We start from the raw sequence: 17,033 nt of genomic DNA, 5'->3' as shown, positions 1-17,033 counted from the left end.
CAAGTGTCAATGCAGGACAGATCATAGAGGGAAGAATGCACCGGCCCATAGGCCCACTCCGTAAACTTCCTGGAGAGGTGTCTGCACTCGGGCTCCTTGATTTCTCTGCGGAGAATATAGGCCAGGACCTAGGGCGAATAAGCCGGCAGGTCAGCCCTGGGCGCTTCCGGTGGTCAGCTGGGAGGCCCCGCTCTTACCTAAGCCTGATATCAGTGGCAGCCAGACTGCGCTCTAACCCTGGCCTCAGATGTAGGCCTGAGGCCCGCCCCAGCTGCCCCTGAGTCCCCAGCACACCCGGGCCAGACCTCCCTGGCCCAGGGGCAGAGGCTGGCCTGGAGGAGTGGCCAGCTGCCACGCCTTGGTCGGCCTGACCCTACCCCCTGGGGCGCATTGGCACTCCGTTGGCGCCACGTACCCCGATCTTCCCGCTCTTGGCCGCCAGCGCCAGAGGCGTGAGGCCCTTCTTGTTGGTGATCTCTTCCAGCTTGAGGGTGGGGCGACTCTTGGTGCCGAGAATCAGGAGATCATTGTACATACTTGTCACGAACTTGGTATTCTCAGCCGTGTTGTCAGCCACTTCCACCAGGGCATGGAGCACGGTGTTGCCCACCGAGTCCTTGGCCTCGATGTCCGCTGTCTGGTGGGGATTCTGGAGCAGGTATTGCACGATGCCCAGCTGGTTGGTGCAGGCCGCCAGCGAGAGGGGCAGCTCACCTGGGAACGGAGCACACAGGAAATTCCAGATGGGCCCAGGAGAGCAGGGAGCCCAGGGGCTCTCTCCATCCCACCACACTCCCCCAAAGGACCACGCATCCAAGGGCACTCGGCTCGACAACACCCCTCCCGTGTAGGAGGCCCCTGGAGCTCCCCCATCCCTTATGCCTGGTAGCGTTCCAGAGGCAAAGGCTTTGGCCTCTGGCACCTGAAAGCCAGGCTGACAAAGGCTGAGGGGCTCCTGGACAGGCCAACCCCTGGGGGAACTTGTGTTTGTAGCCACAGCTAACCCACCTGTCTGCTAAACAGCTGGGACAGACTGTCTGGAGAGAGAGGGCCCACCTGAACTGAGGACCTCCCAGGACTTGGGGTGTGGGGGGCTCAAAGTAGGGTGCTGGGCCCTGGAGACAGAGATGAACTGAGGCATAGTCCCTACTGTAATCAAATGTGGAACATAGACGTATGGGACATAACAGCAATTCAAGAGGAAAGCAGAAAAGAACCACATTTATCAAGCACCTATTATATATCCACCACTGTGCTAATCACTTAGAGATCGATCTCTACGTAAGACAGAATGAGTCCAGCACAACAGCACAGCTGGAAGGACCAAGGAGAGCCTCCTTGAGAAGAGGACACCTGAGGTGAGGGGAGGGAGAAGATGGGCCCTGTGAGCAAAAGTCTGGCGATCAGAAAAGGTAAGACCAGGAGAGAAGACAGACAGGAGGACAAGGTAGCTGGAACTTACTCTGCATGCTGGGAGAAATGGGAAATAAGACAAGAAAGGCATGCTGAAGTTAGACCATGGAGGGCTTTGAATGCCCAAATAAAACAAAGATGGGGGGAGGGGGAAGGAGGGAGGGAGAGACAGAGAGAGACAGAGACAGAGAGGGAGAGAGAGAGAGACAGAGAGGGAGGGAGGGAGGGAGCAGGGGGAGGAGGGAGAGAGGAGGGAGGGAGGGAGAGAGCAGGGGGGAGAAGGGAGGGAGAGAGAGAGAGGGAGACAGAGACAGAGAGGGAGAGAGAGAGAGAGACTTACTTGGATAGACACTAGATAGATAGATGGGTAGATACATGGATAGACAGGTAGGTGGGGGGGTAGATAGAATATTTATTAAATATTTCGTATGTTCCAGGTGCTGTACTGAGCACGAAGGACACAAGTACAAACTGGCCAGACAGTCCTCGCCCTCTCAATAAAATGATTTGTTGCTGCACAAGAAACAGTGAGGTCACTGAGGAGATGAAACAAGATGTACAACATGCAGAAGGGGACAAGCACAGAAGATTAGTGTTCAGTAGATACCAGACCCTCAGCTACCGATGTAAGGAGTCACCATTTGGTAAAAACTGCTAGGAAACCTTGACCATATTCTGGCAGAAACAAAGTAGAGACCAACATTTCACACCCTGTACCAAGATAAACTCCAGCTGGATACCTGATTAAGGCATAAAAGGTGATGTCACAAGCAAATGAAAAGAGCAAAGAAGAAATCCACTTGGAGATCTATGGAACCGGAAAAGCTGGTGACTAAATTAGCAAGAGAGAGGAACAGGAGACAGAATGAACAATTTGGATCCTATCAAACGCATTCATTTGCACGAACAAATCTAATGAAATAAAAAAGCACCAGTCTAGAAGCCTGATGACAGATGTAGGAGACAAACCCACATGGGAGTTTGTTCGGCTGGACTGCGCACTGTGTTATGTTTTCTTTTTCATTTTTTTCTATTCTTCATGGGGTGGGAGGGTAGTAGAAAGGAGAGAGAATAAATGCTAATGAAAATCAAGCAGCCAATATTTTTAAAAGAAAAATATACACAGTAGCAACAGCAGCAAGAGGAAGAGGAGGAGGAGGAGAAGGGAAGAAGGAAGGAAGACTCCTTCAGCCTCATCACCTGCCTCAGCGCGCCTGGGGCCCAGCGAGCACCCAACCAGGGCCGAGACTCTTTGGGCCTATGCCACGAATAGGATCGGGCTCAGCCAGATGGGTGCCTGAGCCTTGGGCCCCTCAGTGCCCTGGATTGGGGCCGGTTCAGAGCTCCCAGAAACTGAGAGCAGGATGTTCCAGTTCATGGGGGATGGAGAGCCTGAGGACCCCATGTTCCTCATAGACCCTTTCACTATTCATCGAGGACACGTGAGCCGGATGTTGTCAGGAGGCTTTGGCTACAGCCCTTTCCTTGGCATCACAGATGGGAGGATACCAGGGGCTCCACCTGCCAGCCAGAGGATTCCGGCTGGAGCTGTCTCACCCTTTGGGATGCTGGGAACGACAGGTGGCTTCATGGATATGTTTGGGATGATGAATGATATGACTGGGAATGTGGAGCACATGACAACCCGAGCCAACTGGCAGAGCTTTTCATCCTCTACTGTCATCTCTTACTCCAACCTGGGTGATGGTGCTCCCAAAGTCTACCAAGAAACATCTGAGATGTGCTCGGCACCAGGTGGGACCTGGGAGACAAGGAGAACAGCGAGGGACTCTGACAGTGGGCTAGAACAGATGTCCATTGGGCATCACACCCGAGACAGGGCACACATCCTCCAGCATTCCCAAAATCATCGAACTGGGGACCAGGAAGAAATGACAGGACTACATGAATTTGGATGAGAGGGATGCTGGAGCATTTGACAATGAGTAGAGGAGACAGACATCCCAATACTGGCCACAGCGCCCCCTGGAATTTCGTCGGCATGAGGCTACTGGGGCCAGTGGGGGTAGAAGGGCTGAGGCATCCCCTCAGCTGGCTATACAGGGCCCTGAGGATTCCCCCTCCCAACAGTCCCGATGCTATGACTGGTGAGGGCCCTCCAGGTCGTCTCCTAAGTGTTGGTAGGGAAGGGGTCACAGGTGAGGGATGAAGTCCCTCAATCATTCCTCTGGCATTTGGAGGAAACCCACTTATTCTACTATTTTAAGAGTTTGGAAGTGGGGTAAAGATCCTCTTAGAGCCTATTTTGGTGATGTAGGTCTCAACTGGTCTAGGAAAGGAAAGAAATTCTCCTAAATTGGAGAGACCACAACCACCAAGACCCTCATCATCCAGTTTCTGTTCCCCGCCCCCGCCCACTTCCTTCCTATATGACAAGCTTTCTCTCCCTTCACCCTCCAGGTGCAGTCTGTGACGGGCAGAAAAGTCACCCCTTGGAATAATTCCCTTCCCCCAACCATTGGATCCTTTCTCACCTCTACCTAGAAGTCCTGTGTTTGGGGCTGCCCCCTCCCTACTGGCTGGGTAAGGGGTGGGTATTGGGACCTTTTCCCTCTTTTCCTCTAACCCTATGCCCTCATGCACCCATGCACATATGTGCGTGCACACACACACACACACACACACATACACACACTCTGTCTCTGTGTCCCTTTGTCCTTTGTGTGTGTGTGTGTGTAACTTGTAACTTTGTGGAATAAAGGAGAATGGAAAGGAGAAAGAGAAAGAAAAATATACCCCAAAAAGATGGTTATTATCCCAAAGGAGCTTATATTCTAACAGGAAAGAGACCAGATGAAGGGGGCCTGGAGACCAAAAAGGGCCAGGCAAGATAAAACCAATCAAAGCAAGGGTGGTCCCCAGGACAAGGGGGGGGGGAGAACAATGCCCACTATGTGCCAGGCCCTGTGCTAAGAACTGTGCAGCCATCATTTCACTGGATCTTCACAACAGCCCTTGGAAGGAAGTGCTGTTATCCCCATTTTACAGATGAGGACACTGAGGCAAATAGGTTAAGTGACTTGCCCAGGGTCACCCAGCTAACGTAAGTGTCTGAAGCCAGATTTGAACTCAGGTCTTCTTGACCTGGGCCCAGTATTCTGGGCACTGCTCCATCTAGCTGGTGGTGGGGAGGGGCTGAGGCTGATGGCTACAAAGGAGGTAGCATGACATGAAGATCATGGTTGGGAAGAAAGAGAGGCTTCTTCCTCAGCTGGCAATGGGGAGCCACTATGGGCAGTATAAGGACATGTTCAGAGTTGTCCATTAGTGAGAGGGCAGACATGTGCTCTAGTATGAAAGACAGAGCAAAGAGTTAGAAATAACCCTGAGGTTCAAACCCAGGGGACTAGAAGTATGGGGTGCTATCAATCTACCAGTAAGACACAAGTTAAGGGGAGACAAGCTGTAAAGAGAGAGAAGCAAGCCAAAGGCTGAGCTTTGCAAAGACACCCACATTTAAGGGGAAGAAGGGGATGAGAAGAGGCCAAAGGAGCAGCTGGAAAGCAGATCAGGAGCTGTGAGAGCAGAAGGGTAGGTGCCAGGGCAGGAAGCACTCAGCAGGGGGCAGATCCTGCAGGGGTCAGGGAGGACAAGGACTGGGAAGTGACCCCCAAACCTGGTTTCCTGGCATTGGCCCCAGGTCTCAACATCTTGCCCTCCTGGATCACCAAGTTAAGAGATGTGAGGAAAAGGGGCGGCCAGGTGGCTCAGCGAGTAAGAGCACTGGCTCCAGTGTCGGGATGACCTGGATCAAAAAATCTGGGCTCAGATACTCAGCACCACACCCAGAAATAACTGGCCGTGTAACCTTGAGCAAGTTACTTAACCCCTATTGCTTTAAAAAAAAAAAGAGATGTGAGGAATGAGGAAGCTAGAACCCCTAGGGGAGAATGCTGTGGGGAGAAGAAGACCAGAAAGGCCGGAGCAGGCTCAGTCAGCCCTCACATCTCCCAGTGGGCAGCCTGAGCACCCGCCCTCCTCCCCTGCACCTCCCTGCTGCCCTCCCTCCCTCCCTCCCCATCTTAGCTCAAACCCCATCTTCTACAAGAAGCCTTCCCTGAGATCACTGCTGCTTCACCCAGTCTACACCTCTTTGTAGAGTTGTTTACACATTGCCTCCCCCATTAGACTGGGAGCTCCCGGATGGCAGGGATTGTCCTTTGCCTTTATCTCCCCAGGGCTTAAGTGAGTTGACTGAGTGACTGGAGACCAAGGAAGCCTTGGTCTAAAGTCTCTTTAGTCTGCAGACAGGCACAGAAACCAAACAGCTTAGGGGAAGAGCAGGAAGTAGAGGATCCACACTCATCCTCAGAGCCTGGAGAGGAATTGGGTCAAGCTTGTACCGTACCTTTCCTGTCCTTAGTCTCACTCTCTTCCTTGCCAATAATTGGCTCTCAGTGAGAATACAGTCCCCTGGCATGAGCTTCGAGCAGCAGCAATAGCAGTGAAGGGCAATGGGAAGGCACTTGGTCCAAGGAGGACACCTGGGCCCTGCCACCTTCAAAGAGATGGCAGGGATGAAGAATGGATACTGAGCCCCCAGGAAGTCAGGAATTCTCAGCGGCCTCTCCCACCTGCCTTCAAGTACTCAGCAGGGCTGACCACCACCAGTCAGAGACAAACCCAATTTGGAAGGCTTAGAAATCCCAAGATGTATCCAAGAGCCCAAGGGGAGGGCTGTGGGATTCTCAATGACTTTGTGGCCCAGCATCAGATATCCAAGTGTCCCCAAAGGGCATGGAACCCTCATGTGGGGCTGCCCCATGCTCTAGAGCAAATGGGGTGAGACCCCTGAAGAATGAGTGCAAGAGGGTGTGGTGACAGGGAAAGATCCAGGTCAGCCCTTATGGATCAAGCAGTCTACCAGCCTTCTCTAGGCACTGAGTAGCTGAACATGCCGTACATATTCCAACCCAATTCCTCCTTAACTGCTAATTTGTTCAAGAATTATCTGCCCCTTTTGGACAGTAGCAAAGAATCAGAATCCAAGGGGGTCCCCATCACTGGGGAGTGGCCAAACAAGTCCTGGTATGTGAATGTAACAGGATATTATGGAGCTATAAGAAATGACAACCAGGGGGCAGCGAGGTGGCATAGTGAGTAGAGCATTGGCCCTGGAGCCAGGAGGACCTGAGTGCAAATCTGATCTCAGACACTTAACACAAAAACTAGTCATGTGACCTTGGGCAAGTAACTTAACCCCAACTGCCCCTATGAAAAGAAAAAAAAAGAAATGACACCCAGAAGGGACACCAAGAAGCATGAAGTGATGTAAAGGGGTGAAAGCAGAGCCAAGAAAGCGACTGGCCAGATGAGGCTGAAGAAAGCCACAGAAGGATCCAGACAGGAGCCGTTGGCCATTCTTGCAAAATCTGTGTTATAATGGATCCTTTCCTGGGAGCAGGGAGGAGGTGGCATGCAGTGAAAACGGACCCATTGTGAAAACAAAAGATATCAACAGAAATTAAAGAAAAGAATCCGTGCCCACCATGCATTCTGCCTACCAAAATAAAAGCCAGGTCTCCCTTTGGTTTTCTTAAAGAAGTCTCCGTGGGCTGCAGCATGGACGTCGGCACCATTTTCCACCAGGAGTGTCACCAGGGCCATGTTCCGTCTCTCGATGGCAATGTGGAGAGCTGTCTGGCCTGGGGCAAGGGCCACAAGAATGATGTCAGCAACTCCACAGAGTCTGTGTCTCCAGTGTGCCGAGCACTAGCACCAGGCCCTGCTCTCGGAGCACATTGGAGGCCCTTACTAAAAGCTGGTCTGACTGAGGCCAGATCCCCCAGGTCCACCAGGCACAAAGGGCCCCTCTGTTCCTGCCTCTCACCCTTGTAGTAGCTGTCTGTGTAGCTGGCATTCACAAACTCGCCCAGGTTGCCTGTCTGCCTGGCTATCTCCAGGAGCAGGGGGATGGTGTCATTCTTGCCATCCTGAAGGTTCAGCATGGCTTTGAGCAGGCAGGTCTTCCCTGTTTCTGGATCTATGACATAAGATAAGGGTCAGTGGCATGTGGTCCCCCAGGGAGCCCTCCCTTCCCTGAGGGGAGCCAGTGGGGAGCCAGCACTACCTTTGAACTCACTGTCTGTGAGCTTCTGCAGGCTCTGCTTGAGGTAGACCAGCAGGCCACTGAGTTCCTCGCAGCTGCCCTGGGCCACAGCCTCAAAAATCTTCCTGCGATCATAGAGCTTGAGGGATTTTTCAGAAGTGGCAGGAATGGAATCCTGTGAGAGCTGCCTGTGAAGACCCCATGGAGTTGGGGCAAGAGAGAATGAGCGGAAGGTGCCAGCGGCCTCTGCCTCCTCCTCAGGCTCCATCCCCCATCCCCACCCCAGGGCAGCATGCTGGAGGTTCTACTTAGCTGGCCCAGCAACCACTGACTGCCCCGCCGGAATAGAAAGGAGACCAAATTCACTATTTTGTTTAGTCCAATTTAAATTCAGAGACCTGTGAGCTCAGAATGGCAGTGCTCTGCTCTCCTCCATGCTGGATAATTCCCTGCCCTGAGCATTCGGGCATGTAAGCCTGCCTGGAGGCAGGAGGCTGGACCTGATGAACCCCTGAAGGCCTAGCTGGCACCTTAGCTCAGGTGCATGAGCTCAAAGCCCAAGTGAGACTGCTGACCCCAGAGGTCAAGGTTAGCTGAACGGGCTGCAGTCAGCATCTGGGTCTGTGTTGGGAGGCAGAGTGTGGATAGATACTGTGGCTACTCTTTGGGGCCCCCAGGGCTGGGATGGAAACTTACTGGACAAACTGATCATTACAGCGAGGCCTCTCCAGCATGGGGCTGAGCTTAATGAGGGGGCATAGAGCCGGCTCCCCTTCCTGATAGGAAGAGTCCATTACAGAGTCCTCCTCCGAATTGCACCTGCCCAGGAGGCGAGTCCTGCTCCTGGTGGTAGAGAAGGCCAGGCTCTTGGGCTGTGGGGGCTTCGAGCCTGGGGCATTGTCAGGAGTGCCTGGGCAGGGCTCATGAGGACTTTCTGCCTCCTCTGGGCCTGACTTCTTCATCTTTGCCAGGAGTGACAAGTTAGGCTGCAGGAAAACCAAGAAGAAACTCCATTTCCATACCCAGTTCTGTGATGGTCATCCCCAGCCCCACCCCTACCATCAAGGTTGGCATTTGGATCATGTATGGGGACTCCAGGAAATATTATCCCCATTTTACAAACAAGGAAACTGAGGCTTAGAGATGACATGACTTGTGGTCACACCTGAGATGGGGTTCTAACCAATCCCTCCTGACTCTGAGCCCCCTTCTTTGTTCTCCCCACCCTCAGGCCCCTTCTGAACAGCCCAGAAGATTAGAGGCTGTCCCACAACATGCAGGACCCCTCCTGGCCCAGACCCAGTCAAAGGCCCCAGACATCCGGCTGTGGGCTGTGGGCCAGGGTGCCAGAGTCATCCAAAAGATGCTCTCACATGACCTCAGACCACCCCAGCCAGGAATGACTTATGGTCACCTTGGGCAGTTGGCCAGGAAGCAAGAACAGCTCCTGCTCTGGTTTTGTGGGTCCCTGAAGCACTTACAGGCCCTTTTCCACCTTCACTGACTCCTCTTCTCGTAGAAGGGAGAGAGAGACTGCACCATTCCTTGCTTCCTGGCTCCCCTCCAGAAGGCAGAAGGAAGATACAGCCTGGCTTCCATTGCCCACAGAGTCAGGCTCCTAAGCACCCTCTCCCTCCGATTGTCCTTTGGATGAGTCAGAAACCAACAAGGGTCATGTGCTCACAATGTGTCAAAACTTAGCCAGTGCTAACACTGGAGACATGCACAATCTTTATTATCTTGGGCAAGCCCTTGCCTTTCTTCACCTATGGAACAGATCCAGTGCCCGCACATAGTAGGAGCTTTTTCAGGCTTGATTTATTACTAGCAACATGCTGGAGTCACCGGGAAGAATTCTGCTTAATTTCATTGTTTCTTTTGCATCTCAATCCACAAACAAACATTTATTAAGGACTTCCCAGTGTCTGGCACAGTGCTAGGCACCAGAAAGACAATCTTCACTCTCAAGGAACTGACATTTTCTCAGAGGAAACAATGTATACACAGACAAGTCTAAATGTGGAGCACTGGTTAGGGAAATCCAGTCAGTCTGCTTGGCTTCCACTGCATGAGGCTAATAGAAAGGGAATATTGAGGGAAGCAGTCATCAAAAGGAAAACTCTTAAAGAGGGTTAGGGAGAAGGGAGAAATAAAAGCCTCGAATATACCTTCTCAGCAGTTCATAGTAGATTGACCATGTAATAAGGCCTATAAACCTCACAATGCAGGGCAGAAAGGCAGAAATATTAAATGCACCCTTTACAGATCCTGATGAAATAAAAAATTATGTGCAATAAAGGGCCATGGAAAGGTAGACTAAAGACTAATTGGAAACTAAATCATCTAATCCTAAAGAATGAATGAATCAAACAACGAATCATTTCAGTAATTTCATTCAAGAGAATGACAATCATGAGACAACATTCCAACACTTATGGGATGCAGCAAAAGCGCTTCTTAGGGGAAGTTTTATATCCCGGAAGAGATACATGAATAAAATAGAGAAAAAGGAGATCGATGAATTGGGCAAGCAACTGAAAAAGCTAGGAAAAGAATACATTGAAAATCCCCAATTAATTCTAAATTAGAAATACTGAAAACCAAAGGAAAGATTCATAAAATAGAAATTAAGAAAACTATTAAACTAATAAATAAAAACCAATAACATTGATAAACCTTTAGTCAGTTTGATTTAAAAAAGAAAGATCAAATTACCAGTGTCATAAATGAAAAGGGTGAATTATATAAAGTGATGCTGAGTGAGGAGAGTAGAACCAGGAGGACTCTGTACGCAGTACAGACACATCATGTCTGGGATGCAACGCAAGGTTAGAAGACAACTCTAAAAGAGTCATGATGGAAAGAGAGATCCACATTCCGAGAAAGAACTAGAGAGTCTGAATGCAGACTGAAGCAAACTACTTGCCCTCTCTCTTTTTTCCGTTGGTTTAGTTACTTTCTCTTCATTGTTTACTTTCAAATACTTCTTTACAACTTGACTAATGTTTAATGTGAAGGTATTACAGAACCTATATTGGATGGCATGCTGCCATGGGGGGGGGGAGGGGGGACGAGAGAGGGGGAGAAAATTTGGAACTCAAAAGCTTGTGTAAGTGAATGTTGTAAACTAAAAGTAAATAATTAAATTTTTAAAAAGAAGACCTGAGTACAACTCTGGTTTTCAATACTTACTAACTGTGGGATGTTGGGAAAGTCACTTAACCTCTGTTTGCTTTAATCCACTGAAGGAGGAAATGGCAAACCATGCCAGTATCTTTGCAAAAAAAAAAACCAAACCATTGACATTATGGCCCACAGGGTCACAAAGAATGAGAAGCAAGTAAATGACTTGACATGAACAAATTTGGACAGCTGGAAAGTGGTCTGGCACAAACTAGAGACCGCGTAGAACTTCATGATGTGCTCCAAAGAGAATGTGATAGATATAAAAAGTGACATCATAAGCAAATCAGAGGAATATAGAAAAAAATTACCAAAGAAACTGATACATACAGGAAAAGTTCATCACCAAACAGGAGATACAATGGTCACATAAGTGCGATAGATACATGATCATGTTTAATGAAAGTATTTTATACAAACAAAGCAAATACAGCTAACATTAGCAAAAACTTAGGTAAGTAGGGGAAGATCTTTGCAGTAATTTTCTTTTTTTTTTAATTTAAATGCCTGGCACTGTTTATTTTTACCTCAAGTCCAATAGTATATACTGTTAATCTAAATATAAAAATTTACAAGGATTACAATAAAATAAAAATTTCAGTCATTCCTAAAATATACATATGGTCATACTCTAAGACAATACAAATTATATCTGGTTCCTATACATCTAATAGCTATTTTGATTAATGAGTCTTATTTTCCCATTCATATGGGGGAAAAATTATCAATAAGTTTTTTTTCCAATTAAAGCTTCCTATTAAACTACTTATACATTTTACATTTATTCATGAGATCTTAGATTTGTCAATATGTTGTGTCTAATGAAAATCAAGAAATTCCCCCTCCAGGACAGCTAGGTGGCTCAGTGAATCAAGCACCTGGAGTCAGGAGGATCTGAGCTCAAATTTGACCTCAGACACTTGACACACTTACTAGTTGTGTGATCTTGGGCAAGCCACTTAACCCCAATTGCCCTACAAAAATCAAAAAACAAAACAAAAAAGAAATTCCCCCTTCAATAATAAAACAAAACACATCTTGAAAATACAATCCAGAATATGATCATTTCCAAAAGGAAATTATTTATTCTTCTATACTGATTTACTGGCAGGACAATTGATATTTCTATCCATTTTCAGAAATTAGTGAATAATCTTTTACAGAAAAGTATCGTATAACCAAATATAATGATGGAAAAAACAGGGACCAAAATTTCACTGACAGCTAAAAGATATAACCTAGGGGTGGCTAGGTGGTGCAATGAATAGACCACCAGCCCTGTAGTCAGAAGGACCTGAGTTCAAATGCAGCCTCAGATACATAACACGTACTAGCCTTGTGACCTTGAAGTCAACCCCAATTGTCCTGCCTTCTCCCCTCCAAAAAGCAAAAAATAAAAAAATAATAATAAAAGACATAATCTAAAACCTTATGAGTGATGCTGTTCCTATTCCACTAAATGAAAATTCATTGAGTAAAGTGCCCCCTTTTAAAATATTTTCAGTCACTAGTATATGTGAATTCTTGAGTTTATACATCTCTCCCGAGTAAACTGGTAAACCTTTCTATCCAGTAGGATTAGAAAGAAAAAAAAAATAGACCATTCATAAAAATGTCGGATGGAATACTGCAACAGGCATAGGACTTTCACTTAATGTTACAGGGAGGGGGAGAAAATTGACTTGAAGCTCAGAAGCCTCAGAGGTACTCTCTCAAGTAGACATCTTTATTGGAAGAAAATTGAAATGAAAGTGGGAAATTTGCATGGAAATGGCAATGGCAAAAGTGGGTTAATATCCAAAGCATTTCTTCCTATGTATATTTCTGATGAACTCCAAGGTCTGTTATGGTGACAAATGGAAAGTGGAGATTTATATATACTCCAGAAAGAATAGAAATAACAGATCGACAGCTAGAGGGAAGGGCCTAGGGATACCACAACCAATAATGTGTTAAATAACCATCAATAAATGCTTATTTTAAATTGTCAAGAAAACAATTCTTAGTATCACCAGTAACCTGGTTCAATGCTTTTCCAGAAGAATTTGCTATGATGGGTATCATCCATATTGGCATTAAAGGTATTAATTTCGTGATGTGTTGATCAATCCTACATCAACTATCGTTTTGCTTGAAGACTTGTCTGTGACAATGTCGATTCTAAAAATGCTATTTCTGATAGGAGAGCTTCATAAATGCTTTCCATGTCTTCCTCCTTGTAAAGGCCTAATTCTTTTTTGAAGTCTTATACATTCAGGAGTATTCTGAGGTTTTTCACTGATTCTTACTTTTTCTTCCTCTAAAAATTTGGTGGTAAGCATGGCTTCATTTACATTATTCTCCATAACTGTAAGGTTTCTCTGAAGAATAAATAATTCTTGCATCTCTTCATTCTTTTGTAGCTGAAGTTCATTTAGCTGGATGCTCTTGTGTACCATTGACTTTATTTCATTTTTCAAAATATTTTCTATTTTTCTAAATGAAATATTTCAATCTTGACTTTTTCTTTAAGCAGAAGTTCCCTTTTATTTACCAATTCACACTTGTTGTTGAAGTCTGCAATCTCCTTGGTAAATCTTTCTTCCTCTTCTTTCATTTTTTTCTTCATAGTCTCAAAGGTTTGGAGAAGTCTACTTCTTTCATTTTTAATTTCTGCATACTGGTTTCCAGTGCCTACTCTGTGCCAGCCATCATGCTAAGTACATTTGAAATATTATCCATTTAATGAGTTTGGTGCTATTATAGCAGAGAATGGAAGACTTCTAATTATGCATGATGAATATTCTTCTTTTCAAAATTTACTTATTTATTTTTTAGTTTTAAACATTCATTTCCACAAGATTTTGAGTTACAAATTTTCTCCTTGTCTCCCCCTTACCCCTCCCCAAGAGAGCAAGCCTACTGAATACACCTTTCCCCAATCTGCCCTCTCATATCCCCCCAACCCCCCCCCCCCTTACTTTCTTGTAGGGCAAGATGAATTCCTAGACCCCAGTGCCTGTATATCTTATTTCCCAGTTGCAAGTAAAAACAATTTTTAACATTTGTTTTTAAAACTTTAAGTTCCAGATTCTCTCCTTTCTTCCCTCCTCACACCCCACCCCCCCAAATACTTTTTCTTGTGAAATGTTTCCTTGTTATATCTTTGCCAGACTGTGTGAACACTCCACCAGTCCCTGCATCTGGACCTGCAAACTCGCTTGTCAGATTGGTGTCTTCCAGACTACAGGCCATTCACCTACAGTTGGTAGCAAATAGTAGGTACCAATCAATGTCTCCCCATCATCCCCTGGATGCAGCCTGTGCTCAGCTCCAGTCAACCTCCCTTTTGGGACTCCCTTGAGATGGGGAGAGCTCCATGCCCATTGCCAACAGGAAGCAGTTTCAGGAGCTGAGACCTTTGATCTTACCCCAAAAGAGTTTGGGTCCCATTTATTTGAGGGGGGTATGATGCAGATAGGATCTAGACCCCCAAAAGGAAAAAAACATGTCTTTGGTATCTGGACCCCAAAAAGGAAAAGCTTCTGGATGTTCCCACCAGGCCCAGGTCCCTGGTTTTCACCTGGGGCAATCAGCCTTTCCCAGTTAAGTAAGTGCACTTTCATTGTCTGCACCTGGTCCTACCTTAGCCTGCGACTCCTTTAATTCCATCTAGTCCCCTTCAATGTTCCCACAGTCTTTTGCATATAAGATCCACCTCGACTCCATTAAGGTGTTCAGATCTAGCCAAGAGTCTAGCCAATTCCCTAAGAATCTGTTGGATTTTAAGAATCATTTCCACCCTCTATCAGCGTTTTAATAAACCTTGCCTTTGACTGAAAGAAGTCTTGAGTCAAATCCATTCAGGCAGGACCCCATGTGGCTATTTTGGGGTCCCAGCACCCCTAATCCTCAACAATACACCTAAGTAAATATTTCTCTCTAAAAACAAATTATGTCTGATTTACTACATGAAAATCAACTAATAATCATCGTGGGGAGATGCTGATGGGGGCTCATGCATTGTAGCAACACTAGAAAAGACACCCCTCTTATTATGGAGACGTATGGTAGAGACACTTTTTTATTAGCAGAAAAACAGATGGGGGGGAGGGACTCCAGGCCTTCTCAAGTATCTTCCAGCCTCGGAGCTAGTATCCTATGAATTATAATCCCATGGGGCTTTTCTGTACTTTCATTCATTCATTCATTCCATAAACATTCATTATGCACCTGAGAAAGTCTCTAAGCTAGGTGTAGGAATGCAGAGAAATGAAACTGCCTCTGCCCTCAAGCAATTTATGTTCTTCAAGAAGTCGTATAATTTGTTGAAAAAAAAACAAAGTAAATGACAAGTAATTTGAGTGGGAGTGGGGTGGGGTTGAGAAAGGACAAGGTGAGGCATTAACCTTTAGGGAGACAGGGAAAGGCATCAAGGAGGAGGCTGCACAAGCTATGCCTCGAGGGGCTCCTGGGGCAGAGAAAAGTGTTTAGGCACTGAGTTCCAAACCTGGGGGATAGCCAATACAAAGGTGTGGAGATGGGAAATGAATGTCCTGCTTGGGGAAGCCAGTTCTCAGACACACCCAGATAATACCTGTAGTTTTTGGTAGGTGCTGGCTGCTAGCTGAGAGGAGGAGATCCTTCATTCAAACTAAACACAAGCTTTGGCTTCGGCTGAGAATAGGGATACAGGCAAAGGGGCAGTGGGGGCAGTTGGTCAGAGCCTAACTAGGAATAAGTACTGCCCTTCCAGGTCTGCCCATAACTAGCCCTTTGGACTCAGGTAGACACTCTGCTATTCAGAGAAGGCACCATCAAGTCTGAAGGGGCTGCCCTGGGTGCCACCCCCAATCCAGAGGCTGGGAGGAGGTGGGGCCTTGGATCACACTGAGGGGGGGAGGGGGGTTTGGGGTTGGGTTTTTTCCCATCCTCTGACTCCCCTGAGGCACAAAAACCTTTCTCAGAGGCTCTGGAGCTCTAAGAGCAGGCCCTTCCCTACTCTGGCTGCCCTCCTCTGGGTGCTCTCCAACAACTGACCCAGTCCTGGCTGAAATGTGACCTTGAAATTGATTGAGGCCTGCTTCAGGCACTAATGGGGCGGGCAGAACCCAGCTGGGACCAAGCCTTCTGAGCCGGACATCATGACCACATGCACTTTTCATCTCTCCGCAGGATGTTTGTGTGCTGTTCCAGTCATTAACCCTCTTCACCTGCAGGCCTAGGGCCTAGCAATGACCAGATCTATTCCTGGGGCCCTCTGTGAGGGAGGAAATGGGAGCAGCACACACCAAATTTGCCTTTAGATTTTGCCCCCCCCAGTCAGCCAATTTTGAGACTCAGGTGTGGTGTCCTGGAAACAAACGCCCAGTGCTGTGAGGGAGCCTCTTAGTGCAGGGTCCAGGGGACCTGGGTTTGAGTGGCCCCTACTCCCCTTCTTCCCCACCCCCCCCCCCACCACACACACTTGCTGCCTTATCTTGCCAGACCAAATCTCAAAGCCCCAGGCAAGGGGTTCTGACAGGTTTTGGTGATTCCTCACTGGGAGTTCCCTAAATCAGTGAAATCACGGTCAGACCCAAACCAACCCAACAACAGAAGCATCATGGTTGGACCTCAGCCTAGGGCTGGAAGGGCCTTTAGAGATCATCTGACCCAATGCCTTCATTTTACAGGGAGAGAAACTGAGGCTCAAGTATGTTGAATGGCCTGCCTCCCCATAATGGGCTCTGCACCCCCCAACTCTGCCCTTCCCAAGGAGCCCTACCTTCCCACCCAAAGAGTGTCAAACTAGCATCAGTGGGGTGGGGGGCTGGCAGTGGGGTCTGTGGCCTGCCAGGGCCTAGGGTTCTCTCCTTGTACCTCCCCAAAGTTCCATTCCACCAGACACCTGGAGACCCTGGAGGTAAGACCTAAGTCTCTGTGTGGCCATGGAATGGCTTTGAACATCCTGGAGATGCTTGGCTGCTCTGTAAAGCAGTGGGCAGTCACCCTCCAGGCCAGGATCCTGCCCCAGTCAGGTTTTGGGGGGACTGAAACTTCTCACCCAGAGCACTAACAGGCCTAGAAACAGCCTGAGTAGGGTCTAGTCTTCAGCCTCTGGCACAGCCCAGCCTCTAAGGAGATAAAGTTGAGAAAAGGGTGGGGTGTGAGGGTGGAGAACCTAGAGTCAGAGCAGAAGCCAGGTTTGGGAAGGGGGAGGTCCAGCATCCTGTTCCAACACCTGGCCCATAGAATTTTAGCATTCTGAGGGCCTTAGTTGTCTGATCTGACACCTTCATCTTAGGGAGGATTAACTGAGACCCAGACCTGGCAGCGAAGGCTACCTGAGTCACAGAACTTGGAGACTCAGACCTGGCAGCCAAGGCTACCTGAGTCACAGAACTTG

General features: G+C 47.8%; 1 protein-coding gene and 2 pseudogenes across 1 annotated transcript in view; 1 reads left to right on the top strand and 2 right to left on the bottom strand.

Annotated features, from left to right (window-relative positions):
• TRPV1 (transient receptor potential cation channel subfamily V member 1) overlaps positions 1 to 8,445 on the bottom strand; it is a 27,696-nt gene extending 19,251 nt beyond the window's left edge. Inside the window, exons 1-6 of the mRNA XM_069083676.1 lie at positions 8,180 to 8,445; positions 7,505 to 7,641; positions 7,265 to 7,417; positions 6,939 to 7,079; positions 416 to 714; positions 1 to 128 (exon numbers count right to left, since the gene is read on the bottom strand). Coding sequence (XP_068939777.1) covers positions 1 to 128; positions 416 to 714; positions 6,939 to 7,079; positions 7,265 to 7,417; positions 7,505 to 7,641; positions 8,180 to 8,445 — 1,124 coding nt within the window. The remainder of the gene's footprint in view (positions 129 to 415; positions 715 to 6,938; positions 7,080 to 7,264; positions 7,418 to 7,504; positions 7,642 to 8,179) is intronic.
• On the top strand, positions 2,646 to 3,717 carry LOC138157809 (myeloid leukemia factor 2 pseudogene; annotated as a pseudogene).
• A 4,340-nt stretch (positions 8,446 to 12,785) lies between the features above and the next one.
• LOC138157905 (coiled-coil domain-containing protein 172 pseudogene) overlaps positions 12,786 to 17,033 on the bottom strand; it is a 5,556-nt pseudogene continuing 1,308 nt past the window's right edge.

The sequence above is a fragment of the Petaurus breviceps genome, unplaced genomic scaffold (genome assembly GCF_028583685.1).
Source record: "Petaurus breviceps papuanus isolate PSGF00001 unplaced genomic scaffold, PetGlider_PUasm1.0 173, whole genome shotgun sequence".
In the NCBI taxonomy this organism is placed as follows: domain Eukaryota; kingdom Metazoa; phylum Chordata; class Mammalia; order Diprotodontia; family Petauridae; genus Petaurus; species Petaurus breviceps.
The sequence above is the reverse complement of the archived record's forward strand: the minus strand, read 5'-3'. Positions and strand labels throughout refer to the sequence as shown.